This window comes from Sander vitreus, chromosome 21, assembly GCF_031162955.1.
Source record: "Sander vitreus isolate 19-12246 chromosome 21, sanVit1, whole genome shotgun sequence".
Lineage (NCBI taxonomy): Eukaryota > Metazoa > Chordata > Actinopteri > Perciformes > Percidae > Sander > Sander vitreus.
The window spans coordinates 17,794,746-17,822,651 of NC_135875.1; the positions used below are offsets into that span (position 1 = coordinate 17,794,746).

At 42.8% G+C, this 27,906-nt stretch overlaps 1 protein-coding gene across 6 annotated transcripts; it reads right to left on the reverse strand.

Moving 5' to 3' along the window:
• Positions 1-20: 20 nt before the first annotated feature.
• mrtfba (myocardin related transcription factor Ba) lies at positions 21-27,833 on the reverse strand. 6 transcript variants are annotated; one of them, XM_078278897.1, is made up of 19 exons: positions 27,670-27,833; positions 26,358-26,458; positions 21,236-21,323; positions 17,687-17,911; positions 14,028-14,102; positions 13,481-13,546; positions 13,279-13,334; positions 10,572-10,647; positions 10,215-10,376; positions 9,798-9,985; positions 9,497-9,640; positions 9,145-9,392; positions 8,437-8,608; positions 6,583-7,551; positions 6,317-6,439; positions 5,680-5,829; positions 5,387-5,515; positions 5,148-5,208; positions 21-3,472 (listed from the first exon to the last, which is right to left on the reverse strand). In XM_078278897.1, exons 4-19 carry the CDS (start codon positions 17,838-17,840, stop codon positions 2,961-2,963), a joined length of 3,285 nt encoding a protein of 1,094 aa, XP_078135023.1. In that variant the 5' UTR covers positions 17,841-17,911; positions 21,236-21,323; positions 26,358-26,458; positions 27,670-27,833; the 3' UTR covers positions 21-2,960. The 6 variants fall into 6 exon arrangements, with proteins under 6 accessions (XP_078135023.1, XP_078135024.1, XP_078135021.1 ...); XM_078278898.1 differs by lacking the exon at positions 26,358-26,458 and having other exon boundaries at positions 5,387-5,500; XM_078278895.1 differs by lacking the exon at positions 26,358-26,458.
• Between the last annotated feature and the right edge of the window lie 73 nt (positions 27,834-27,906).

Sequence of the window (27,906 nt, forward strand, 5' to 3'; positions counted from 1 at the left end):
ATATATATATATATAAAAGGTGATACATGTGAGAAAATAAACAAAATGTGATAATATGTTCCACTGCCTTTTTTGGCAACAAAATATGAAATATGACAGCCTTGAAGGTGACAAGACTGGAGAGAAAAAAAACTATTATCTTGTCATTTCTTCCAGGATACACAGGACACAATAGATATCTTACTGTTCATCCTATGTAGGATTAACACTCGCAGCAATGTGGAAAAAAAAGAAATACAACTAGACCGAGCACCCCGATGGAACTTAACCAACGGTGCAAAAACCAGGGGTGCCCAGGAGAATGAGGTGAAAATGGGGATTTAAACAGGTGGTTTAACTTGTTTGTTTGTAGAAAAAAAAAGAAGCTAAAAATACAAGACGGCCCAGGGTCTGTGCAGTATTTGGCGCAACTCTTTTAGGTGATCAAATGTTTTGGATTTGGGTGCATCCATCTGATCTGATGATAAATGTGTAACTGCAGCAGTAAGAGCATCATACTTCTTTGACAAGACCGTTTTGACATAAAGGGCTCCAAAGTATTGCTGATAAACACAGCAAATCAGCATTACACAGGCAGAAAATACATTTAAATTTTGTTCCTGCTAGAAATGACCCTGAAAATGAAAAGAGAGGAGGCGCCCTCTAGTGCCAATGGACGTAATGACAGATTTAAGTGGTTAAAATGAACTGAAAATGTGATTTAACGGACATGACTGTAAAAAAAAAAAAAAAAAAAAGGAATCTTATATCAAAGTGCCATACAGTAAGACTGCAATCAATCACATCCTAAACTGAGATACTAAATCAGTAACTCAATACTTAGGTTTAAAAAGAAACAGCGAGTGGGACATGATGCAATCCGTTAAAAATAAACATCTGGAATTTATGACAGCTTTAAAAGTAGCTAAGCCCTCTTCACTGTGTATCACACCTTAAAGGTGTCTGTGCATTTTGGACTGTAGGACACCAACTGAGCAACACAGATAAAAACAGTAAACAGTCATCAGAAGCCTTTTGAAGATGGAAGTTTTGAACATGTCAAATGATTTGATTTCATTGATATCATCAAAATTTCTTCAAACAACTTGTGGGAGACTGGCTGAGAAGGAGCTCGAAACAGCCCGAGATTAAACGTGAATACAATCATGCACACAGAGACACGGGTGGACATGCAAAAGACAGGAAGACAAATCCACACGTACACACGTACACACACACAGGCCTGCTTCTGCCCACTTGATCAGGAAACTAACAAGTTAGACTATTTCACCAGTCTTACTTTAGAATATTGTGATTCGTCCAAATGATGGTAACAGGCAACACACACACACACACACACACACACACACACACAGCTAGCTATAAAGCTAATCTCCTCCAAAGACATCTTTATTCCTTGATATAACTTGCACTTCACACTAATTCTGGATGTCTGTCTGCATGTCTCATAAACTGATATTTGTTCCCTTTCCAACGTTTTATTACTCAGTTTACTATTAGAAGAAAAAAAAAAAGCTGCCAACTTTGTGAGTGAAGTCCCATTTTTCAAAATTACATTCAAAATAAGATACCTGGACAACAACTGCAGTATCTCTGGCGCAATTGGCCAAATGATCTTTATGTTGATCACAATCGTATTGATCACTTCATATCAACGACCACTTTGGATATGCAAAGTTCACATTTCCTTGATTTGAGGTGAATAAGGCGCATCGCCAGAATCTCGCCGCCTCTTAAGTGCATAGCTCTCACGTAGATTGAGGAGCTTCCTCCTCTCGTCATCAGACTGAAGTCTTTGTTCTTTACAGTCATTGGTTCATCAGCTTGACCGCAAGGTCGTCATAGGTCAGAAGAAAACAGTCACATCTGATACAACAAGTCAGATCAGTCAGCAAACGTGTAACGTACAGTAAGTGGTAGACTGGACCAGTGTGAACAGAGGATTGACTTCCTCTCCGTTAGAAATCCCTTTAAAACTTAGCTCAGTGACTGACTGAGCACGTCTGGCTTCCAATCATAAAGGAAACAAACTGTCAAGCACTTTAGACTTAGACCGGTTTAGTCTAAGCTTCCCCGGGTGAAGGGGTTAGTGGCCGAGTCTGTACTGACACCATGACGCATTGATGTCCCAGGCCAAGCCTCGTATGCATTTTTATTGAGAATCTAAGCTCATATAAATTTGTTTATTATGACTAGATTTCATCTGGAGCATGTGAGCTGTCATTAAGAGCGACACGGTTATTGTGTTGTAATGACCAGCTTTCATGACCTAGTATGGCACAGTTATGCTTCAGTGGAACAAACGCCTTCGCATCACACCACCCCCACCCCTTTACATGTAGTTACTGTGCTTACATTGTAAAATAAACGCAGTCTTCGCAACCAGCCGAACCTCCAGTAGAAATAAACGGGTAATATCAGCCATCGGTGCTATTCGGGCTCTCTGTCCCAGGGAAAGTTAAGCTGTGGTTTAAAGAGTATTTACAAACAGCCCGAGCGACCAGTGTTTGTTTGGCTCCGTCTCCTCGTCTCTGTAATCATGTAAAATCATGACATCAGACACCGTAAAAGTCTAGCCTGCTTAAAATCTTTATCGCTAAAACGATGGGTGACCACAATCACCCTAGTGACGACGTTATTGTGGTTGTTCAGCCATTAGTGGCTGTCTTTTAAAGCTGTGCAAACTCCTGCTTGTAGTTCAACTTGAATCAGTGCACTGCCTGTACAGCATCTCTTACTGTAGTATAGTGGGAATATTACAGATGGTTTGGATGTACTGGTGAGAGTGGTATGGCACAGAAATGCCATGTGTTCTCCTTAATTAAAATGTTAAAATGCAACCTCTCTGTGGCTGCCAATCCCTTTCTTCTTCTCTTTATCCATCCATCTCTCACTCCTGACTGACCTGCTCTGCCAACTCCCTGGACACTGTATTTCTTTTTCTGTCATCCACCCCTCAGTCAGTCCCAGTGCAGCTGCAGGTCTTGTGTATCCAGGAAGTCCGTTGGGATCCCCAGTGGTGTGAGTGCCCCAGCAGGACCTGGCGGCATGGTGAGGTCCAGCCACTCCATGTTGTCCAGGCCTGGGTCAGACAGACCCATGTTGAGCGAGGAGGGCGAGGAAGAATTACAGAAGGACAGGTCTGATGTGTCCATCGGAGAGTAGGGCTGTTGCTCCATCAGCTGGGCCTGCAGCTCCTCCATCAGGCCCTGTGTGCGCGGGTCTGATGCTGGCGCCGTTTCAGCCAGTGTGTTCTCCAGAAAGGCTTCCAGCTGATTGTCTGTGGCCAGCGAGGAGAGGCTGGACAGGCCGTGGTCCATGATGGGGCTCAGGGTGGGCAGAGGAGCCACCTGGATCTGTGGAGGCGGCCTGGAGAGAGCGGTGTTGACCGGCAGGGTGGAGATGCTTGCTGTGACTGGGATCGTCTTAGTGAGAGACACATGGGGGTCCTGCTGGATAAATGGAGTGATTTCTGGAGGAGGATAAAAAAAAAAAAAAAGGAGAGTTAAATCAATGAGGGCTTCTTTAAAGACCAATTTTTTTATATTTACCATTTATCTATAACTATTAGCATCCTACTTCAACCATTTTCCATTAGTTCTAACTATTTAGACCTCTTTGCTTCCTTGGCAACTAATTTTCACACACTCCCAATTGTAACATGTTCATGTGTTACAGCGGACTCAATTTATTTATTTATTTATATATATATATATATATATATAAATAAAAGGGCTGTCAAACGATTCATTTTTTTTAATCGTGATTAATCGCTGAATTTCTATAGTTAATCGCATATTTTATCACGATTAAAATTCTATTATTTTGCATTTCAGTTTTTAAGTACATATTAACAATCGAAAGCAATTTTTACCAGTGTATCTTGATTGGAAAAGTTACTTTATGAACTTGATTTTAAGATTTGTAATTATTTATTTACTGTAAACAAAAGAAAAATGTGTGAATCTGTCATTATTGCACAATTCCTCCAAGTACCTAACTAAAAAACTAAAAATCCCTATCCTTACTAGAGTCAATATAGTGTTTAGTAACTCCTAAATAATGTTGATTACTCACTGACGTCCAGTGATCACCGGTTAATGAGCAGCTCATTTCTGCACAAGTCCATGTTAACACAGCCCATCTCCGCTCTTACCCGGCGACAGAGAAACAGGCTGGATAGTCCGGTACACTGTTGTTTCCACAACAACAAAAACACAGCAGTCTCTGAACTCGCGTTGGGAGTTTTGTTGAAGTTGGATGTAGTCCAGTTTTTGTCTAATGAGCGGACACTTGCGAGCAGGACTGATGGAACAAGTGGCCGGCTAGCGTTAGCTTTCCACCTAGCTAGGTGATACTCCAGCCCCCGTTCGTATTTCACCGCTGAGGATGTCCCCCCATGATCGCCCGCTACGGCCGCTGCCCGCTACAGCCACTGCAGCTGCTTGCTCCGGACGCCGCAGCTGCTGCTGCCCGCTGGTCAAACTAACCTTATTTCCGCCACATGAACAGATCTCTCCCCCGCCCCCCCGAGGGCCGGTGGTCTAGCATCACGTTAACTGTACTATGATTAGCTCGTAGGTGATAGCTCAAGCTTGATGTGCTTCGGTGATATTTTAATTCGGCTTTACACAATGTGGATATGGCTTTCGACTGCAGCAGCAGGATGGGATACGAGGAAGTGGCAGCTTGATGATAAGTAACGGTGCTGCAAAGGGTCAAAATAATCGACGCGTCACTCGACGCAAAGTCGAGTGAAGTGTAAAATAAATTAATAAATGCCGGCATCCGCTAAAAAAAAAAAAATGTATCGCATCGGCCCTTAATTGCATCGCGACTAACGCGTTAACGCTGACAGCCTTATATATATATATATATATATTAGTCAAATCATAATTTAAATATTTTTGGTTGTGAATTATTGGTCTACATGTTGCTGTGGTTGAGGAGGAGCCTCTGTCATATTAGCCAAGACATCATAAATATCTAAAAGGCTGATATCAGTCATAATCAGTCCAATTCTGTTAACATAAGCTGTGATGTCACCAAACTGAAGACACAGCATTTCCCTGAGACTAGAAAGTTTTAAACTTGCTCATACTAAACAGAATGTTCTGGATGTGTACTGTCAGTGTGCACTTCTTTACCTCCACTCTGTATAAGGATGTCAAACAAGTCATCCATTTGCTGGCTGGTTGCCGTGGGAACCTGAAAAGACAGTAAACTAAATTAAGAGACTTGCGGCTGCTCACCAAAAGCGAAACAATTCCTTATGGCTAGAAAACTGATAATAGTCTCATATGTTTTTAAGCTTTTATTTGTATTCTGAAGGATACAGTGGTGCTTAGTGGTGTGTGAGCTGGGCTGTGGCTGGTGCGTATCTAACCTGTGAAACATTGTTGATGTGCAAGTTGCGGCACTGTTTGATGGCCTCCTCATAGCGGGGAGGCTCTCTTGTCTTGTGAGTAACAAGGGAGGTGGGCTGAAGGATGAAGGTAGGCTGGGGAGAAGGAGACTAAAAGAATAAGAGAGAGATGGAGAAAACACAGGCAGGATTAAGAACTGTCTGAATGGTTACATTGGGGAAATTGTCTAAATGAAATAGTAAATTATCTCAAAAAAGTATTCAGTAAGTAGGATAGATCGAACCAAACTAAGCCCCGTCCCCTCCAGTAACACCTTATTGACGGGTCCGTTGGAGATGTTGTGGTTGGGTGAAGCTCGTGGAGAGACCCTGTTCTCTGGCGAGCTTCTCAGGAAACACTGGGGATTCATCTCAGGCCTAGTCTGGTTCTCCAAGCCAGTAGTGTTACTGCACATAGTCAGAGTCTGTCAAGACACACAAGACAGAGTCTAACATCAGTGCTGTTTTTTAAAGGAGGAACTGAAGATACAGCAAATGGGACGTAGGACACACACAACTTTGTAGCTCTCACATAGAGCTACAGTAGTGGAAAGAGTAGAGTTTCATTAATTATAAACATTCATCTTAAATATCTTGTGGCGCAGCTGACCCACTGGATTTCTGTTAAATTGTAAAACAAGCTAAATCTGAAAGTAAATACGTTTTTACTAAGACATATGATCATGACTAATTCACAAGATGTGAATAAAGAGTAATGGTTGTGGTAAAAGATAGCATGACTCACATCTCACAAGCAATACTGCTGAAACAATCGATTAGGGTTATTAAGCCATTTTTCAAACACAAATACTCACACTTTCTGGTTAGAGTTTCTCACATGTGAGGATTTGCAGTGTTTCTCTGTAGCATAATTTCCCACAGAAATGCATCCAACTACGTGGCGTGACTGACCTGTAGCAATGGGTTGTGGTTGGTTAACTGCTGGCTGGGTGCCGTCTCCATCTTAGTGGTTTGCAGCTGAGGAACTGAGGCCTGGACCAGGCCTGGATTTGATACTGTGGCCTGAAGAACAGGCTGGGATAAGGGGAGAGGATGTAAGAACATAATTGTGAGTCTACACATCCAGTTTTTCGAATTTGTCAACCCCTAAAGCAGGTAAACAGTTCTCTAACAGACACCACTACACATGATGTCACTCTACGTTATTGCAATCTTACCTGCAGGCTGACAGTGGAGCTTGGCAGCTGGATTGCAGCGTTTTTGGGTAGTGAGACTGGGAGGAGGATCCTCCCAGCCTGGCCAGTCGTGGTTAACAAGGTCTGAGGCTGACCCAGCACCTGGGACACCCCACCTGGGTGGCTGATGAAGAACTGCTGCAGGCTGGGGGCTGCAGGTTGGGACTGTGGCTGGGTCTGAAGCTTGGGACTTCTCTGTGATGGGGAGAGTATCTGTGGGCTGTTGGTTATTTGGGGCTGGGCTTGGGGCTGGATCTGGTTGATGAGATGGGTTTGGGTCTGGAGCTGGAGCGGCTTGACAGAAGAAACAGTCACATCCTCCAACTTGACCACTGTTTGCAGGGGAGAGAGAGTCTGCGAGCCCAGGATACAGTTGGGGATTGCAGCTGTAGTGGATGAACAGTTCGACAGGACTGCACCCTCCATTTTTATTACGTTCGTGTTCAGGACGGTGGGAACAGGATTCATGGCAGGTACAGAAGTGAGTTTGGGAGACACAGAGGTAGAGTCAGCGGTGCAGCCACCCTGGCCTCTCTTCTCCACCTCCAGCTGCATCTTCAGCTCCTCCACCAACCTCTGCTCCTGCTCCAGCTTCCTCATCAACTCCACTATCTGCTGCTCCTTCTCATGGAGCCGCCTGTCCTTTTCCTCCGGGACGTGGAAAGACGGGAGAGGTGCATCCTGCTGGAGGGTGGAGCGATCAGTGGGAATGGGTGAGACTGGCGGTGTGGGGTTAATGCTCTCTGGAGATACTTGCTGGACTGGAAAAACTATAGCGGGGGTTGTAGTGGTGGTGGTGACCTCCATGGGCATGGAGGAGAAGGTGGTGGTGGTGGTAGGAGCAAAGGTGCAGTGATTGTCCTGGTAAGGCTTCAGTTTTTCTATCAGATCGGTCTTTGTTCCTGACACAGGGAGGCCACGCAGCTTTAGCTCCAGTTTTAGTTCAGCCACCTAGAAAAATACAAATATTATCATGTCATCAATTCTGGACTAGTGCCAGAGGAGGGGTGCAACTAATTTTAAAGGAATAGTTCAACAATTTGGTGTTTTTTTTTTGTCCAGAGTTAGATGAGGAAATTAATGCCACTCTCATATCGGTTTGGTAATTATGATTTGCAGCCAGTTGCCGATTAGCTTAGCATACACACTGGAAGCAGAGAAAAACAGCTAGCCTGGCTCCGTGCAAAGTTTTTTTAAATCTGCCATCCAGCACCTCTGAATTTCACCTTTTACTACGACTATTTCTTGACTGGGCCGGTCACTTCCTGGAGCGTAATCAGTGGAGCAACCACCACAAACAAAACTCCAGGAAGTCACTGATCTCGGCAAAGATATGATCCATAACATAACCACAAATAAAACCACAACTGTTACACTTTTTTTGCACGGATTAAATGGCAAGACAGTGTATATGCATTTATAATAAATGTGTTTATTAGTTAGTTTATTTAGAGGTGCTGTTTTAGCAGATTTAGTTACCTTTGGAGAGAGCAGGGAAAGCTGTTTCTCCTGCTTTCCCCTGAATTTAGTATTTTTTAATCCAATGCAACTTTGAGAAAAAGAGATTTGAAGAAATGAACAAATGTTAAGTCTGTGCCCTCAGGTTGTCATTGCTTTATGAAACTTTCAAATGACTAGACAAAACTTGACAGATCTGTATGTGGGGTTATCAGATTTCTATAAAAAACATTGCTGTGTAATATCTCGACTCGTTCAGTTTCAACAGATTAGTGGGCCCAAGGAATGTTAATTTCTCCCTTTAGGCTACAATTTTATCTTTGATTTCTAAGCTGCTGGTGGTGAGGGGTTTGCCGGTACAAGTGGGTTTCCAAATACCTTCATCTCCTCCAGGTTGGCAGGCAACACTCCTGGTTTGCGGTGTGAGAGCGAGTTGTTTGGACGAACCGGAGCTGGAGTCACGGGGGGAGGTGGAGGAGCGGTGGGCAAAGACACCACGATGGAGGTTGGCAGGGTGCCGGCGCTGCTGCTCTGACCCTCGGCCAGAGGCCTACAGTGAGAAAGAGACACAAAAACATGAGGTCATTGTTACTTCAGGAAATAATTCACACTACTTCCGCATCACATAAATAAGAAACAGAAAAAGAGGAAAAGAAGGAGGGAGAAAGAGGGAAGGTGGACAAAGGAGTATTATTGGAGAGACCATTGAAGAGGGAGAGAAAGGGAGGAAACCGAGAGACGAAATCTGTTCTCAATATGAGCAGACCATCCATCCTGTGCCTCACTAACAAAGCCAGTCAACCAAACCACAGTGCAGTAGTTCAAAGGGAGCTTGGCCATGTTGCCGCTGTGAGGACGGTTATGAAGACAGCAGTTGGCGAAACAACATCCTGTTCCTTATTGATATGATTAGATGCAGAGTTGTTATTGGAAACTAGCTAATGGCCCTCTGGGTCATTAAAAACAACTATATTTGGCTTGCTTTCAGGCGTTTTAATTTAGAGTTATGAAGGCAAGCCAAACCAGAAATCAAACAATACAATTACGATATCTTTTCGCATTAGTTTTAATGTGTTATATACGTACTTAAGTGGTGCTGGTAATATAGTCTGGTAGTTGTAGTGCTGCTGCTGCTGGCTAAGGATCTGCAGCTGGAGGAACAACTGCTGTTGCTGCAGCAGTCGGGCATAAGAGGAGTCCATGGGTGCTTCACTGGCCTCCTGCTTCTGGTCTGGGGGAACATACTGGTGGTACTTGAGCTTTTTCACCCTGGACTTGGGCTCTTTGCCCTTCTTACTGCGGCTCTTCTCTGAGAGAGACTTCTGCTGGCTTTGCTGTAGTGGGAGGAAACAGGGAAAACATATGGTTTGTCCAGCAGCATTCAAATGTTATAGTAAGAGGTTATATTATATTTAGAGCTGGAAAAAAATGCTCTTACTTTCACCAGTGTTGGGCCTGGTTTGGAAGGAGCAGCTGTAGTGAATGGCTGCGCAGGAGTGGCAGCTGGGCGGCTGGCAGGCTGCTCAATGGTAGACATCGCTTTCATAAAGTCTGTTGCTGCTTGTGAAGCAACTGGGAAGGCCTGAAGAAACATAACAAAAAGATACATAACTGCAAAGCAAACACTGGACTTCTTATAAACGCTGTTAAGTCCAATATCAATGCCATTGATTTACAAAAACATGGGGCTATTAGGCCAGGCATACACAAACAGCAGTACTACTACTCCTGTATCTGACCTGCAGCATGGTGGTGGGTATTGGTGGAGGTGGTGGTGGTGGTGCTGGGGCTGGAGAGGGCATCTCTGGCACTTTGCTCTCCACGGGAGAGGGGACAGAATTCTGAGACTCCTGGCTGGCCGGCTGCTCTGGGGACAGGGCATCGCTGCTGTCTTCATCCAACACTTTGGGATAATTCACCTGACCCACTAAGAGACAACAACAAAGTCCAGCATTCAACCACTCAATGTTTCTTGTATCTCTTTGCCAGTAATACACACCTTCCATCATTATTTCTCTCCAATTCCCTGCATGGTCGATCAAACAATGACTTCTTCTGCTGACAGGTTTCATTAAGGCAGGGAATGCTCTAAAAGCACAGGCTGTCTAATATGGCAACATTTGCTGTTTTATCATTACTACTGTCCCGTCTCTCACCGATGATGGCCTGTTTGACGCTGGAATCCACAGGCAGGATGTTTTTCTCCACCAGCTCCATGGGGCCGGGTCTCTGGGCTAACATCTCGTTCAGGTTGTCGGCCAGCCGGGCCCTCTTCAGTCTCATCTGGGTGGCCTGTAGTGAGGGTTCTGCTCCGGTCTCTGAGGAAAAGACACAAATACCACACATAGAAGTCATACTGTATACCGTCAGCTTGTAGATTTCTTGTTTGCTGTGCTCGTTTATAGCACCGTGTCTGGTGCCAATTTGAATTCTATGATGTTTAAAAAAGATCCACGAGGAACATTAGATAATACAACAAGTCTTTGTAGTGAGAACTAGAGAATCAGCAGTACCTTGCAGGATGTGCATCCTGACCAGCTCTGCTCTCTCTGGACGGCTGCGGATCTTGTGCTTGAGGAAATTCTCGGTCTAGAAGAGAAAGACGGACAGTCGGTAAATCATCTATATTAAAGTATTCATACAGACATTACAAAACGAAATTCAAGGACTTTTAAAGTACCTTTTAAGGACTTTTTTTTCATTTTCAAGGACTTCACTCAAAGCAAATAATTAATTTCATCCATTCATTTTATACACTAAAATACAAGAGGTCCTTGAGCATACAGACATAAAGGTGCACAAAAATATTAGGTTGATTTGTGGCCAGGTTGGCTCAGTGGGTAGGACACACCTTCACATTCAATGCGTTTTCTTTATTTTCATGACTATTTACATTGTAGATTCTCACTGAAGGCATCAAAACTATGAATGAACACATATGGAATTACGTACTTAACAAAAAAGTGTGAAATAACTCTTAACTCTTAAATAGGTCTTATATTTTAGATTCCTCAAAGTAGCCACCCTTTGCTTTTTTGATAGCGCTGCAAACCCTTGGTGTTCTCTCAATGAGCTTCATGAGGTAGTCACCTGAAATGGTTTTCACAGGTGTGCCTTGTCAGGGTTAATTAGTGGAATTGTTTGCCTTATTAATGGGGTTGGGACCATCAGTTGTGTTGTGCAGAAGTCAGGTTGATACACAGCCGACAGCCCTATTGGACAACTGTTAGAATTCACATTATGGCAAGAACCAATCAGCTAAGTAAAGAGAAACAAGTGGCCATCATTACTTTAAGAAATGAAGGTCAGTCAGTCCGGAAAATTGCGAAAACTTTGAATGTGTCCCCAAGTGCAGTCGCAAAAACCATCAAGCGCTACAACAAAACTGGCTCACATGAGGACCGCCCCAGGAAAGGAAGACCAAGAGTCACCTCTGCTGCTGAGGATAAGTTCATCCGAGTCACCAGCCTCAGAAATCGCAAGTTAACAGCAGCTCAGATTAGAGACCAGATGAATGCAGTTCTAGCAGCAGACACATCTCTAGAACAACTGCTAAGAGGAGACTGCGCGAATCAGGCCTTCATGGTCAAATAGCTGCTAGGAAACCACTGCTAAGGAGAGGCAACAAGCAGAAGAGATTTGTTTGGGCCAATAAACACAAGGAATGGACATTAGACCAGTGGAAATCTGTGCTTTGGTCTGATGAGTCCAAATTTGAAATCTTTGGTTCCAACGGCCGTGTCTTTGTGCGACGCAGAAAAGGTGAACGGATGGATTCTACATGCCTGGTTCCCACCGTTAAGCATGGAGGAGGAGGTGTGATGGTGTGGGGGTGTTTTGCTGGTGACACTGTTGGGGATTTATTCAGAATTGAAGGCATACTGAACCAGCATGGCTACCACAGAATCCTGCAGCGACATGCCATCCCATCCGGTTTGCGTTTAGTTGGACCATCATTTATTTTTCAACAGGACAATGACCCCAAACACACCTCCAGGCTGTGTAAGGGCTATTTGACCAAGAAGGAGAGTGATGGAGTGCTGCGCCAGATGACCTGGCCTCCACAGTCACCGGACCTGAACCCAATCAAGATGGTTTGGGGTGAGCTGGACCGCAGAGTGAAGGCAAAAGGGCCAACAAGTGCTAAGCATCTCTGGGAACTCCTTCAAGACTGTTGGAAAACCATTTCAGGTGACTACCTCTTGAAGCTCATCAAGAGAATGCCAAGAGTGTGCAAAGCAGTAATCAGAGCAAAGGGTGGCTACTTTGAAGAAACTAGAATATAAGACATGTTTTCAGTTATTTCACACTTTTTTGTTAAGTACATAATTCCACGTGTTCATTCATAGTTTTGATGCCTTCAGTGAGAATCTACAATGTAAATAGTCATGAAAATAAAGGAAACACATTGAATGAGAAGGTGTGTCCAAACTTTTGGCCTGTACTGTATACTGAGAGGTTTATGCCTCGACGCAGAGGTCCAGGGTTCGAATTCGACCTGTGACGATTTCCTGCATGTCTTCCCCCTCTATCTCCCCTTTCTCACCTAGCTGTCCTGTCAAATTAAATGTGGAAAAAGCCCCAAAAATCATCTTAAAAAAAAAAAAGGTTGATTGGTCAGTAGTATGCGACACAACCAAATTCATAAATATCATCTGAAAGACAATGCTGAGGTCGTGACAAACGGAAAGACATTGTCACAGTCACACTGTCACTACAGTGATTATTAGCTGTAGTTCTGTCAACGCTGTGTTACTTTGTTAGGACAAAATAGTAAGTGCTTGTAAAACGCAGAGATCTCGTTTTGTGATTCAATAGTACTACCCATACCCGCCAGCTCCATTAATAACATTTAGACGAAGCTCGAAGACAGAGTGCATAGACGGAAAAAAATCTATCACACCAGCATTGTGTAACAGGCTCATCAAAGCGAGAGGAAAGGAGAGGGAGATGACAACATGTCAGAATTTAAAAATAGAAAAAGCTTGACTTAACAAACAAAATGTAAGACAGCGGTATGTGGTACATTTGACCTTTTTGAGGACTTTTTAAGCACTTTGTTATAAAAGGGGCTATTTTCAAGGTAATCCAGTACTTGATTGTCCCCCTCAAAATTCAAGCCCTGTCATGCTCTGTTCTTTTCTGCTCCATTGAGTGACTGGATTTCCTCTGCTTCTCAAGTCCACAGTTGGCACTTAATTCCAAAACTGGGTGCCTTACCCTGGCTCTCTCCAAGCTGCGGATCTGCCCATGGAAAGCTGCCGGGCTCTTCAGAGCTGCAACACATAACATTTTCATCAATGCACAAGTCTGAGCACAACTTCAAAGATAAATGATCTAGATGAAAATCATATATCATACACCCGCTCACACCACAATAGCCGTTTGTGAGTGATGGACAACTGGCAGTGCTGATACTCACGTGGCATGATGCCCTGTTCCACCAGCTGCTCCCGGGTTCGCCTTTGCTGAAGCCTCAACTGCAGGACTGAAAACAAAAGGGGAAACATTTTTATAAAAGAAAAACAGGCAATTTGATTGTAATGTTAATTTTTTTTAAAAAAGAAGGAAAAACATGACAAGATAAATGAGGGAAAGCAGACAGAAGAATAAACAGATGAGGTAGTATATAAAAATAAAATAGGGTAGAAAATGACATCAAGCTGAGATGGTAACCACATACTAACCGCTCCAAAACAATCAGTCCTAGCTTGTGGGATTTTTTATTCTCCTGCAACCTAGTGCAACTTTAGTAGATGTTTAAGAATGGGAGGTGTTTCGTTACGTTTTGCCATAAGCTTCTCTTCATCAGAGTATGAGATTTCAGTTATCTGCTCACAAACCTGCTGCTTTAAGGCAATCACAGGAAACCCACCACCAAAATACTAGTTATATTCAAGCTGGCAAAAGCATTAGTCTACTTGAGTTGAGGAATTAGCATAACAACGACAAAGAAGAGGAGTGCTCACCTGCTCTGAACCTAGTGCAGTCACTGTGGGTCTCTACCTCCAAACAGGCCATTGTCTGAGACTGAGAGTCCTGGTCTATAGAGCAGTCCAAAATACAACTGAGTGATTAAGCCATTTGAGCCCAAGGTTAATTTGGCCTTATTAAAGCCCAAAATATGTAGTTTATAGTCGTATCTTCTCTCAGCCACGGTACATGATCATCGAAATAATAAGAATCCACAGCGCTGTTACGCTTCTAAGAATTAGAGAAGCAACATTGGGCCCGTCCTCTATCCCTCCCTGACTCTTTTTTACTGCCACAACCCCCTCCTACCCTTCTAAGCTTACTTCCCTCTCTTACTCAGCCAGTTTGGGGTGGGTTTTTTTCTGGCTGTGGGCGATCCCAACAGCCTGATGTGACGTCTACCCTGGTTCCTTGTAAAACTACTGAGGAACAGTCTGAGTCAGCACTGACTAAGGACAAAGGACAATACAACAAAACAAAAACAACTGCATCTCCTAAGCTGAAAAGACAAGCTCGTGGCAACAACACAAGTGTTTTATAGCTTTAATGTTATCTTGTTAGTGGGCCTACAACATAAGGATGTGTCATATTAAGTAGGAGGAGGTGTAGATTTGCACAAATTAAACACTGACCAGGAGTACAGACACTTCTCCATTCACAGGAAAGGATGTGTCAAAAATCACAGGGAAATTATACCAGCTGTCTGGCTTCAGCAGGAAACAGCTGGCCTCACCAACATTTACATCTTTTGTCTCTCTAATCTCTTCGGCGATACACATAAACTGAGTGAAACTCTTTCTCCCAGGGTAAGACTGATTGCATTACTTTGGTGGCTATGCACAACTGTCCTACATCAATATGTCATAACCTGCTCCTTTTGTGTACTCTGACTGCAGCTTTAATATCAACTAGAGCTGTGGTGAAACATTTACAGAAAATCTACTCTGGCTCCTGTTTATATAGACAGTGTGCAGGGCTTGTTGAAAAGGGCCTATGAAAATAAGAAACAATCCATTTGGACCCCAACTACACTCAGTAAATAGTTAGAGAAAGGTATGCAGCGGTGACATGATTCTATGGTGATATATTTAGACTTCCAGTCAGTGGCATTGTCCTCGATTCCTCCGGGAAATGCTGCTCAGCCTGACAAACACATTGACCTGTGACCTAAGCAGACTGAGGGGAGAGATGGATGACATGACTGAGCTGTTTATGCACACAGAGACAGGTCAATGAAGGAAACCCAAGCACATGCATAAGGAATTGGTCTGTTTCACCTGCCGTTAAAACAGGAGCTTTTACTATTATCTAGAGGTAACTCAGCAAGAAAGCGAATAAGCGCATTCCCAAAACTCTGCACTATTCCTTAATGCAACCTAATAAAAGTACAAAGTAAAATAACAAAATTGACATTTATATATTTTTTAAATACATAATCAATCAAAATCCCTACACCACTAATGCTAACAACCAGAGACCCCACAGTAGGTCAGCCTGTGATGTTTGTGTGTGTGTGTGTGTGTGTGTGTGTGTGTATACTCCAATGACTCTGGCCTATTTTTGAACATCTGACTAAAGACTGAATTCCAAAAATAATTCAAATACAACAGAGGAAGCAGTTACTCAACAATTTCTTTAAAGAGTCAGACTCTTATTTCAGGCAACATTCACTATTTATAAACTTCAAAATAAAAATACTGTGGACGAACGTTTGCATCCTACTTTGGGAAGTAGCCGATTATCATTCGGAGATATTATTATATAGGCCTACAATTTAGTCTAAATCTCTTTACGATCCTTTGTTTCTAGCTGTACACTCCTTTATCCTCTTAGCAGGCTTTTGCTTTTATCAATAACCTTATTGATTTCACATAATGTGCTAGCGCTTACTGGCCAGACTCTCGTTCCCCTCACAACAAACACGCAGCCCTGAGTATTGACGTCCCACTCTGCTGAAAGAGCAGTTCTCCCAGTCCCTCCAGACTCTCTAAGCTACAGCCTCCTGTCCCACACAACTGAAGTGGTCTTAGACACACAGACCTGTCATGATGGTAGACAGATCAACACCTGCATGTTAAAACCAATATGAGAGAGGCGACTCTGCGGTTAGCAAAGTGCTGGGGACGGCTCAGGGGGTGGAAAGTATGAGGTCCGTGTTCTCACTGGAAGGGAAATGACAAAACCCAAGATGATGAGTGGGTGCTACTACTGTTGACATTCCACAAAAATGTTCCACAGTCGAGACATTTCACGGCGCTCTCCTGCAGGCAGCAGCAGCCACCGTGCACAACAGCACAAAATCCTACAATTAGCCAACACACGTTTAATCCCCAGCTCTGGCTGAACACCCTGCGTTTGTTGACTGTATCTGACAGACTTTTCGGAGCATGGAGTGATCAATATCACAGTGACTGCACTGAACTGATCTCCCTATACCATCTAAGCCATGATTAGGAACTGGCAAAGGAAGCAGTGAATCTAACCCACTCCTAAAGCCTGTTAATCGCATACCCCTCCATCAGTGTCTGAGTTAGTCCTATGTGGCTGCCAGAACACCATCAACATTGTGACAGTAATGTGAAGCTAACATGCAGGCTGGCTCGCATGATGAAGATGAATTTGTTGCGCACTGCACAAAAGAAAAGCTGATGGAAGTTTCACTTACTTTTATGGCCCATTTTGAACTTAATAGTTCATTAATGCAGTACGTGCCTGTGTGCATGCATAAACAGCCAGAGTTTTCTCTGCCATTATACAGCTTAGGCCTATGAACGTAAAAACAATGTGGAGAGCAGCTGGATGAGCACGACTGCATGTTGCGCACACAGCGGCAGCAGCAGCCCACACGTTAGCGAGTGTGCGGTGGAGAAAGAGTGTTTGTCGGTAACTATGACGTTCGCAGTAACGCTATAGCTCTGAAGGTAGCGGTGCAGAGTGTGTACAGTTTATCTGTCGGTAAATAAATGCTGTAAGTCCTCAAGACCAGAGCCAAGGTCCCGTTTCTTGCTTGCTACCTACTGGTTAAAGTGAAGGGGGTTAGCGACGGAGCTAGCGACAACTTCAGCACAGGCTCACTAATTTAAGGTGGGCTGACCTTTAAGGTGGACCAGCTATTCTATTCTACTTGTGTGACAAGCTGCTGCAAGCTTTGCATTAATGATCTCTCTCCCTTACGACAACCACTTAGCTTTATGCAAATAACTGCGCAATGACCTCACCAATCACCAATATGCAAAAGAGTGTATGGTGTAATTTGCACCTAAGTTCTCTGAAAACCCTGACAGTGTGTAGGCCATCTATGTATGACGGGTATTTAAGGCTAAACAGGGCTGCCATAAGTGTCACCATGTTGGAGGAGTTGCAGCAAATACAAAGAGCATAATGTTATTATATACAGTATATTGGCTGTCAAGTTTGAGTGTGATTTATGTCGAATTCCATTTTAGTGAATCTGTTTAGGGTGACAGATGTTCTGTGTTTTTGTGTTCATTCATCATTCAATCACCCTGCCGAGAGGCAGCTCCTTAGTTTTCTCCAGAAGTAAGAGGTGAAAATATAAATCTCTTTTAGGTTACTCTTCCATCATGGTGGATTGTTTAAAAGTATCTTCTGTTTTAGCATGCCATGACAGGCCTGTACAGCAGCAGGTCCTCACCATTTTTCCGTTCGTTGAGTGGAGGCAGTGGCTGCAGCGACAGCTCCTCCAGCTCATGGGTCACCGCCTCGCTCTGAGGACTGGCCAACAGCAGACTCGACATCTCGCAATCCCCCTCTGCTCCTAGCTGCCCGTGAGACGCCTGGAGCTCCATCTTGCCTCAGGAGGGGAGGCCAGTAGCAGGGGGTTCTGGTCACTGTCCCTTTGGTTGTGTCTTGCTGCTACCTGTGTGGGTACAGGAAACAAGAAGAGAGAGAGTGAGGAGGTAGGAATACATCACTCAAGGCTATTTTGTGGGCTCCTCAAGGACATCAGTAATTCAGAAAAATAACCATTGGTATGACTACTTTGCCCAACTGGTGAAATGCTAAGGGTGGCATTTCATTTGGGCCATCTGGAAGAGCTCAGTCGCAGCCCAAATTATTCATTAAAACGAGCTGGGTTGGCTATTATACTGAATAACCGCTTCAAACCGCTGCTCGTGAGAAACAAGGCCAGTTTGTGCATGAATGTTCTCTCTGTACAGACAGGCTTCATAATCTGAAATATGACGTCGCTGTGGCGGTTTCAAACAGGGGGAACGGAAACATTTCAGGGAGCAAAACAAACAGTTTAGTATCCATGGCTTCCCAACAGCCTCTTAACCAGCACATGATAGACTGCTCAGTCTGAACATGCATGCTATTTATCGCTCTTCAGCAGCACCCACATGCAGCTATTCAAGGACCTAGGCACTCTTTACTAACCACCCTGATGTGTTGCTTTTGGCTGAGAACCACTTTGTTCCTGTGGCTGCTTTTATTTCTCCCTGTAGGTCCTTAAAAGTGCCAAAGGCATTAGACGGCCCACAGTCTGTGGGACTTAACTGGACTCAGACACATTTGGTTTCAAGTTCAACATGTCTGAATGTTGTCCATTCTGGTTGCTGAATGCTGATGCCATGTCACGTATCCAAACACAACAAATCCTAAACCCCATATTTCATCATCTCTTGTTCTGCTTTTAAAGTTTGTATCATAATCTATAAATAAAAAAACAATAATGCTCCTCTGTGCAATAAGTAACATATATCTTCCCAGGCACACACTGATTTTCTGCTGTTTGCCAGATGTGAAGCTATTTATTTTTCTGCGTCCTCAATGACAAGTTTATAATAGCATTATTATTAATATATTATTAATAACATTTTTAAAAGTCTAACCAGAGACAAGGACTCCAAATTAGCCTACGGCTAGATGTCCCACATACATTGCATCGGTGGCACTTTAGATGTAACAATGCCTATTGTCCGACAAATAAATAGAATATCCCTGTGGTAAGAGGAAGTGGCTATTTTTTCCAAAAATAATAAACAATTTCAACAATGTCAACGATGAATTCTAAATTGTTTTTTGAAACTATTTTTTAATTAGCCCTAGCCATACATTACTGTACATGTCACAAGTGTAATGCACAATAGACGGAGCCTCTGTTTATCATTTTAAAATTTGACCTGATACCAATATTTTATGCTGTTGCAGCTGTCTGCAAGGGAAAAAACTAAAATATTCCAATAGTACACAGTATTTTCTGGTACTGTATGATTAGTAGGCTTTTCCTGGGCTAGGTTTACATAAATGTATATAATAATGGTGCGGTTTGTCTATATGGATTTTAGCTGATGAATGTGACTACAAGTAATTATTTCACAGTCAGAGTTTAAGATCTGACGCCTCTGTCTTAAAGACTTCCTGGTGTACTTTGTAGTTACTGTTACCTGCTATATCTGTGACGTGGGAGGGTGCATTCAGCCCCACCAATCAGACATCATCAGAGTCAATCCCAGTTCACTTGGCATTTACTGACTATTTGAATTGGTGAATGTTGACTCTGGCAACCACTGCAAAATGACCCCACTCTCTGAAACTTGGCTCTGACCCGCAGCCACTTTGTGGCCCCTTAATGATGATAAAACACTCTATTCCAGACGTTACTCGGGCCTTGGTGTTTAAACCTCAGTGTTTTTTGTGACAGAACTGCAGTAACAGATCTCCAGTAACAGCATATTTAGTGACTAACCAGTCTCTGCTCTGTAGCCTGTAAGTACTTCCTATAAACCCTAAAATAAATCCTAAAAACAGTGCCTCTTGTGCTGTGAGGCCTTCTGCTTAGAATTTTCTGGATCAGGTCTAAGCTGTTGGAAAGGGGACTCTGGTCAAGTGCTATTCATCTCTCTCAGGTTCTCTTTCAGTGGCAGTAGAAGGTTGTTAAGCAATGAAATCGTTTAGTTTTGTTTCTTCGAAGATTATTTTTGGGGCATTTTTGGCCTTTAATGGATAGGACAGCTGAAGATAATAAAGTGCGAGAGAGAGAGAGGGGGATGACATGCAGCAAAGGGCCCGGGGCGGAATCGAACCCGGACCATTGCGGTAAGGACTAAGCCTTAGTACATGGGGCGCATGCTCAACCAGGTGAGCTGCCAGGGCGCCCCGTTAAGCAATGAAATCGAACATCAGCCAGTCAGGTACTGGATTTGAGGCCCTGTTTACACGAATCCGCTCGTGGGTGAAAACGATAAAATATTTGATCAGATCTGCCTTTTGTTTAGACGGCGACGGCATTTTTGGGGCTTAAAAAACGCAAAAAAGTGAAACCACCCTCCAAAGTGGAAATCTTAAAAATGCTCCACTGTCGCGTTCCCATCTAAAGGGTAAAAACGCACTGTGTGAGTGTGTGTGTGCCATGTGTGTGCCGCATGTATGTGTGTGTGTGTGTGTGTGCCGCATTTGTGTGTGTGTGTGTGCCGCGTGTGTCTGTGTGTGCCTATGCATGCACTGTTTGTAGCAATAACTGCACCTCCTCGTCTGTCCAGACAAAATTGTCAGCTTTTGTTGTTCGCTTCGCGCTACTAGGGAGAGGAGAGGGAGAGAGGAGGAGGAGAGGGAGACAAGTAGAAGGAAGGTTCTACGCAGGCAAGCAGACTTGGTGGTGTGGTGTGGCAGTGCTTCACACTACCAGAGTGTTTCCCACACACAGACTAATGTGTGGTGGTGCGCCTCACTATCAACACCGCACATTGCGTTTCGTTATTTATTTTTTTTAAACGCTATTTAAAACACGTTCAGCTGCATTTCCTTTCCCTGCTCTCCTATATCTCTCCGTCACTTGCGTCTCGCTCACATACACACAGCTCCTCCCACCGTGCACACAGTGTCTGTCTCCATAAGGAGAGAAGACGGCTGGCGAAATTCACAAGTTCACGAAAGGTTGGTATCTATCTCGTGAACACCTTTACACAGTATGTAAGTGTAAGTAAGTATTTTCCACGACTGAAAAAGGCACGTGTTGAGGATAAGGACCAGCCTGAACTGGAGTTATTAGTCTGAAACAGAGCGGAACAGTCTGACTAGTGTAATTAGTTATGTTATTAATTTGTTTACAATATTTTCAGGCTTCAACCAGTGAAAGACAGGGTCAGGGAGAGAAAGAGATAGATTCGTTAGGCATTGAAGTAGGAGAGGAGGACAGCAATAATAGTAAAACTCCTTCCGTTGATGAGTTCATGCCTACCTGTAGTGGCAGAGGACAGTAGGGGAGAGCGGAAAGAAATGCCCGGGCTAGTTGATGTCAAGAGTCACACTAAGCCATGGAGTCAAACCTGGTAGGTAGAGAAAGGCGCAAACATGAATATAACAAAGCAACTAAATGGTCTAGCAGGATTTTACCTCCACCCTGCACACCCACTAGATTGCAGTTAAATGGTATGTTCAGTCCTGTAATGTCTTTCACCATTATATTTCTGTTTTAAAGTGAGTTTCTGTAGGTAGCACTGTCTTCTTCCTCGTTCCAACCTTGTTGGCTATTGCTTGTCCCTCTTCCTGTATTTATCCCAAAAAAAAGGTCTGGTGCTTGTCAATGGAAATTAAAATTTAAAAAAAAACATAATCTTATCTAAACATAAAACTAAAGAAAAAGCTACTATATTATGGTAAGCAAGATTCAAAAGCAACCCCAAAAAACATCTTAAAAAAATCTTAAAGGCACAGCAGAACCACACTACAAAAAGGAATCCATTTTAAAGGGAATATAATAATATAATAAACAGATTAAGAGTACTACTTAAAGATGCCTGAATGAAACAAGCCAACACTCAAGGCTGCATCAATGGCTGTAATTTAATGTGCACAGGTTGCTAGGAAAACCTGCAGTGGTCTCTATGACAATGAAGTGGATCCTCCGTGCAGAGACAATAGAACTCGGTACTGATGAATGGAGAGCTGTAATGTAGCATCACGCTGCAGTTTGCACACACAGAAGCTTTCAGGACTCTTCAGGACACTTAATATACCTAGATTATGCATCAATGTATTGACACTCAGGGGAGATAGTGCTCTTGTACTGCACATCTGATATTTGCCAGTAATGTTTGTTTATGTAGGTTTCTCCCTGACCACAGCACCATAAATGCTGGTATTGGGTATGATTTCCTGAAGCCGTTCTAGAACATTTCCAGCACTTTTGACAGCAATACAAATCTTAGGGATGAATGCTGACTCCTTGCATGTGCGTGGCATGGGAATTGAAAAAACAATCACATAATGACATAAATAAGTGTGTATTAAGACCAAAAACCCACTTCCGTCAAATAATCAATTTGATGGAAAATAGATTTCAATTGGCGAGAGTAAAAGACAAGAGACAGGAAGTGACGAAAGGATTCCAACCGCCAGAGCACTACATGCTGTGTGTTTATATGTGTTGGGGAAAACGAAGGTGGGTGTGAACGGGTGTGAGAGAGAGAAAGAAGGCTATGAAAGAGGGAAGAAGGAACAAACAACTGTCACGGCTGACAGGGCGTTGTGGGATAAACATCAGAGCTGGCCCAGCAGAATCAAAGAGCAGATCCAGATGGCAGGCGCCATGTTGCTCTGCCCTGGACTGCTCTTTTAATGGCCCGGGGCAACAAGAACCATGTGTCTTATCAAAGGGTAATGCACACATACGGCACACACGCACTTACACTGTCACTCTGTCGAAATAGGCACACGTGGTACGCTACATAGGGTTTGTCACGTAGTGGACCCGTGCACTGACGTGTACTAACATGTGCAAGTGGCACGGTAACTGGCCAATGAAACGATGATCATTATAGCGTTTCAAGCGGGCTCTACATCGAACACAACTAAGCCACACAGCCAACGGACGGGACGCAGCCCTCCACAAAATAAACAAAATATTGCATACTTATTGTGGCACTTTTGATATAATATTGCGATAACGATATTGAGTCGATATATCTTGCAACCCTACGAGGCAGTGCCGTCTTTTTCTGCCACTGGTTGTGTGTTTGGTATTTCAAACTTGGCACAGGTGATGTGCAGGGTCATTGCAGTGGTCCATGCTTACGTCAATCATCAACACTGCACTGTGCAACCACAATAATTATAATATTGACAAATGTACCCATCTCTTCCCTGTCAGCACATACTTGCCTGCTTTCTTGCTAAACGTGTTGCCAACAACCTGTGATCTGGTCTGCTCAACATGTCATCAAGACAAATTAATACAGAAGGTCATCACTGTAGAAAAGAACTTCATCAGCAACATCAGAAACAAGCAGCTTTTATTATTTTCAAAGAAAAATAAAAAATGGGTAGGTGGTATCAGTGCCACGCAGACAATGATTGTCAGAGGCAACATAAGTGAATTTTCAATCAGTATTTGTACAGCTAGTGAGCTGGGAGTATCAGTCATATACTGGTCAGACTTGAAAAAAGTCACACAAAAACTGGACATCCTGTAAGTGCCTGAAAATTCAAAGAGCCCCACTAGACACTCAACCAAAAGATCCAACATACTGACTAACAATTTTTTCAAAGGTTTATTTAAATAGGGACAGATACAAAAAAACATAGATAAACTTCAACAGTCATCTGATGTATGTATCATAGTGTTTTTAGCCGGAGATAATTCTCGACACTTGTCCCTAGTAGGGCTATGCAATCCTCCAATCTAGGGATCAACCGATATGGATTTTTTAGTGCCGATACTGATATTTTTTTTTTTTCCCCCATCTGCCTTAGCCGATGACCAATACGGGCTGCCGATTTTCTTGAGCCGATATTTGGAGCCGATACTGCTTTTGCTCCCTCAATTTCCATCATAAAAATGTAAACCCTGCCACACTGGATTTGTTTTCGGAATCTGCTCTGCCATTTCTTTTAAAAATAATAAACAAAAACACAGATCAGTGTCACTTCTGCAATCATCTTACATTCATATCACCCAAATTATGTGTGCAATGCGCATCATATGGATGGGTGCACTGCATATGGTTAACTGTGCAAGGGTAAAAGGCTTTCATCAACATCTACAACACAGCTTTGATGATGCAGGGCTTGACATTAACTTTTTGAGGCACTTGTCCTTTGGACAAGTACATTTATGTTTCACTTGTCAATTGCACAAAAGTCACTTGCCCAGGTAAAGATTTATCATTTTATAATTCTGTTTTTTGTGTTTTGCCAATACAGAATTCAAACAAACCGTTGAAAGCACCAAACACTATCAACATTAATAAAATGCAGTAGAAACAAACGTGTCCCAACAATAGATTTCCCCTTCAACAAGAAAAAAGGATCTCCAGACTCCTTAATACAAAGTAATACGATGCACGCCAGTGTGCAGCGTATCACCAGAGGTAGTGGTGACTTGAACGTTAACTTATACTATATCTAAAATCCTTTTGTAGACATAACAATGGATCCATCTCCGGGCAAGCAATTATTTATTTAGAAAATACGTTTCGGTCTTAGACCTTCATCAGGTAAAATTACAACAATAACTGACGGCCAAACAAGCAGTGGAGTAGTAACACTACGAGGCAGACTACAAATGAATAAATCAAACATGTATAGCCTACTCATTCCTCCTTAAACAGTAATATACATTACCAAACGTAATATAAACAATAGTCAGAATATGGCTATATATCATTTAAACTCAAATAACGCAAGCAGAGAAAAAGGATTCAAACACTTATTATATGGGATTCTCAGACATTTTCTCTTTATAAAAAAAAAAGAAAAGATTTCTCTAATTCCAGCTTCTTAAATGTGAATATTTTCTAGTTTCTTCTCTCCTCTGTGACAGTAAATTGAATATCTTTGAGTTTTGGACAAAACAAGACATTTGAGGACGTCATTTTAGGCTTTGCGAAACACTGATCCACATTTTTCACCATGTTTTGACATTTTTATAGCTCAAACAACTAATCAATTAATCGAGAAAATAATCGCCGGATTAATCGACTATGAAAATAATCGTTAGTTGCAGCCCTAGTTCCATCTGTGTTTTTATAATCTGCAGCAATAGAAGATCAGTGTTCAACTAGGTAATCATTTGAGTCAGCATTTTTGCAGTATGATGACAGTATCTGGGCGTGTACGCACCTTGGGGCTTTCTCTCTCACAACCTTATAAAGGCTTAGACATATGCTGTGCAGGTGAGAGGCTTTAGCCCTATGACCTTTAACCGCAAACATCTTCCCGATTCTCTTAAACTGACGTGATTGAACTAGAACAACAAACTATATACCAGCACAGTATTTCACAATCCTATTTTTGGATAAACAATCATTATTGCAACCACAAAGCTGTATCCACAACAGTAACAAACAGAGAAACCACCACTTCACAGTGTCTGCATACTGACGAGAAGAGGTCATGGGTCAACTTTACTACAAATAGGCCTGGCTGTGAAGCCTTCACGTGATGAAGTATCCACAAGCACACTCTCTCTCACACACACACACACACACACACACACACACACACACTTAACTGACAGCATGAGATAACTGAAAACTGCAGCCTTTATCTCAGAGTTAATAAACCATAAACAGTCAAGGAAGTCTGGTTTCTGTTTAAGGATATAAACATAACACTGTCAATTGCCAAAGAAAAAAGAGCATGTGATAAAACAGTGACAGAACCTTATCATGCAAATCACAAAAAAACAAATAGGCTTACCATTTAAAAAATAAATAAATAAATAAATAAATAGATATCCTATCTCCTGGATGACTGGGAATCTTCTTAAAAAAGAAAGACCTGCTGCTGATTACCTACGGGTGTAACGATACATTGATTTGGATCGATATGTCAATCCAATCCTCAACGATCCAATATTATTGATACAAAGTGAAAATACCGATACATATCGTCATCTTTATCAGTGAATATTGTATCGTTGTCCAAAGGATCAATATAATATTGTATTGTGATAAAACGTGTGATTTACACCCCTATGATTAACCTTGATAATATTACCTGTAAGACATTCATTCTGTAATTATGCGAGATGCTGAGCAAATGTAACACACACACACACACACACACACACACACACACAAACAAACACACCAACTACAGTTTGAGTCTGCAGTTTTCTGGATCTTAAATAGACCACGTCTGGTTCCAACAAAAATGCCTTCTATTATCCAGCGATAAGAGAGAAATGATGTCATCGCTGTGGCTTATTCCCTAAAGTCACTGCTCTGCTCGGTTCCCACAGACACACGTGTGGTGTTGTTTCCTTCCTGGCTGCCTTTGTAGACTTCGCTGAAAAGATTTTCTAAAACCAGTACAAAAGGATCAATGGCTGGAAGCCAAACACCATGGGACTGTCTCACCTAAGAAAAGAAGGACCACTCCAGCAGTTACATGGCCAAACTTCAACACAGAGTGAGGACTGCAATGAAGAATTATGTAGGCTGGTTATGTAAAGTAGTTTCTGTGAAATGAAGAAAAAAAACCTGATTTAACTGGCCTGGGTGGCACACTTTTTTGTGGGTCAGTAGTAATAACTCCTGCAACTCAGTAGAATCTGATTTGCCACAATCACTGTAAAGGGTAAAATAGTCCTATACTAGAACATTCTAAACTGATTGGAGAAAAACCGGGTACTATGCAAGCATGTTTGCCTACATTGTGATATTTGGTTTTATTTTCATTTAATTTGCCACAGGGAAAGACATGGAAAACCCTAGTCTGAAGTGGTCTGAACAGACAGTCTCTTCCTGCAAACTAATACTGCAGTGGGGGTTGAAATAAGCAAAACACATAGGGATATATGGCTTACAGCCTTGGGATAATTACTTTCCCATCCAACCATAAGCATAGTCTTTAAGTTAACGCTAATAATTCACACTTTTCAGTGACAGACCTCGACTGGATAGGGCCGCCTCTGAAACCACCACATCCTGCCCGTCTGACTCACACAGACCGCGACCTGTTTGGCTTTGCTGCAGCACTACCTCACTTTCCTCGTTTCAATCGATTGTTAGGCAATAAGATAACACCATCGGGTTTGTGCACGCCACAGGGGCTTCATTTCACAGCGTGCGTGATTAGTATTACTTTAGTAATAGGGCTGCCAGTGCCAACTCAAAATGTAACGTCATGCTATGCCCCAGCATTCAGAGAGGTAATGGCAGAAATAAACATACAGTGCACCAAAGTCATAGTCACAAATAACTTGACAACAAACGTTAGTTAGTTTAAACGGCAAGAACACATTTTTCTAGGGAGGTATTATTTACTGACATGGCTGTTGGCTCCACCACAGCTACAGTTATCGCAGTGGTGGATGCGGGTGGGTGTGGGTGTGGGATAAGCTAACGTTGGCTAGAAGCTACTCAAAATCTGACAGGTGAGTGAGTTGCAGACACTCACACTGCCAGTCATACATGACGATGAAGCTCTTCCGCGGTCATCATTCCGAGGACTAAAAAATCATACCTCAGGATTAGTTACAGTCAAACCCTCGTTGTTAATGCTTTGCTGTGCAGTCTTACTAAGCCTAGTCTGCTGCTTCTGTCTGCATATCACGGACGCACTGCTCAACAACAACCTCCTCACAGTTTTCGCTAGTTAGCTCGGTTTAGCTAACACAGACTAACATGCTAAAAACAAGACAGCGTTGAGCCGGGTCTGTGGTCTTACCGAATTGCAAAGTCTTGAACCCCGAATCTGTCCGAGGTCTTGTTTACAATGAGATATCCATGAATGTCAGCGAAATTATCTTGTGTATTTTGTTTTTTTCCCTCTAGCTGTGTGATTGAAGTTTATTTCGCGGAGTAAAATGGCTGCGACTGGTCTAGGTTCGGATGCAGAGTGACGTAATGACGCTGTAGTTTAGGAAGTCTTGGGGGGAGTGGCGGAGAGCATCCTCTTCATAAA

Bases quoted from the DNA above. Each gene is read 5' to 3' on its own strand.
- mrtfba (XM_078278896.1), bottom strand. From the start codon at position 17,840: ATGGAGCTCCAGGCGTCTCACGGGCAGCTAGGAGCAGAGGGGGATTGC. The intron at 14,103-17,686 runs GTGAGGACCTGC...ACTGCTCTATAG, and splicing joins ACTCAACGAACGGAAAAATG to ACCAGGACTCTCAGTCTCAG. The intron at 5,830-6,316 runs GTCAGTCACGCC...GTGTCTTGACAG, and splicing joins ACCACAACCCATTGCTACAG to ACTCTGACTATGTGCAGTAA.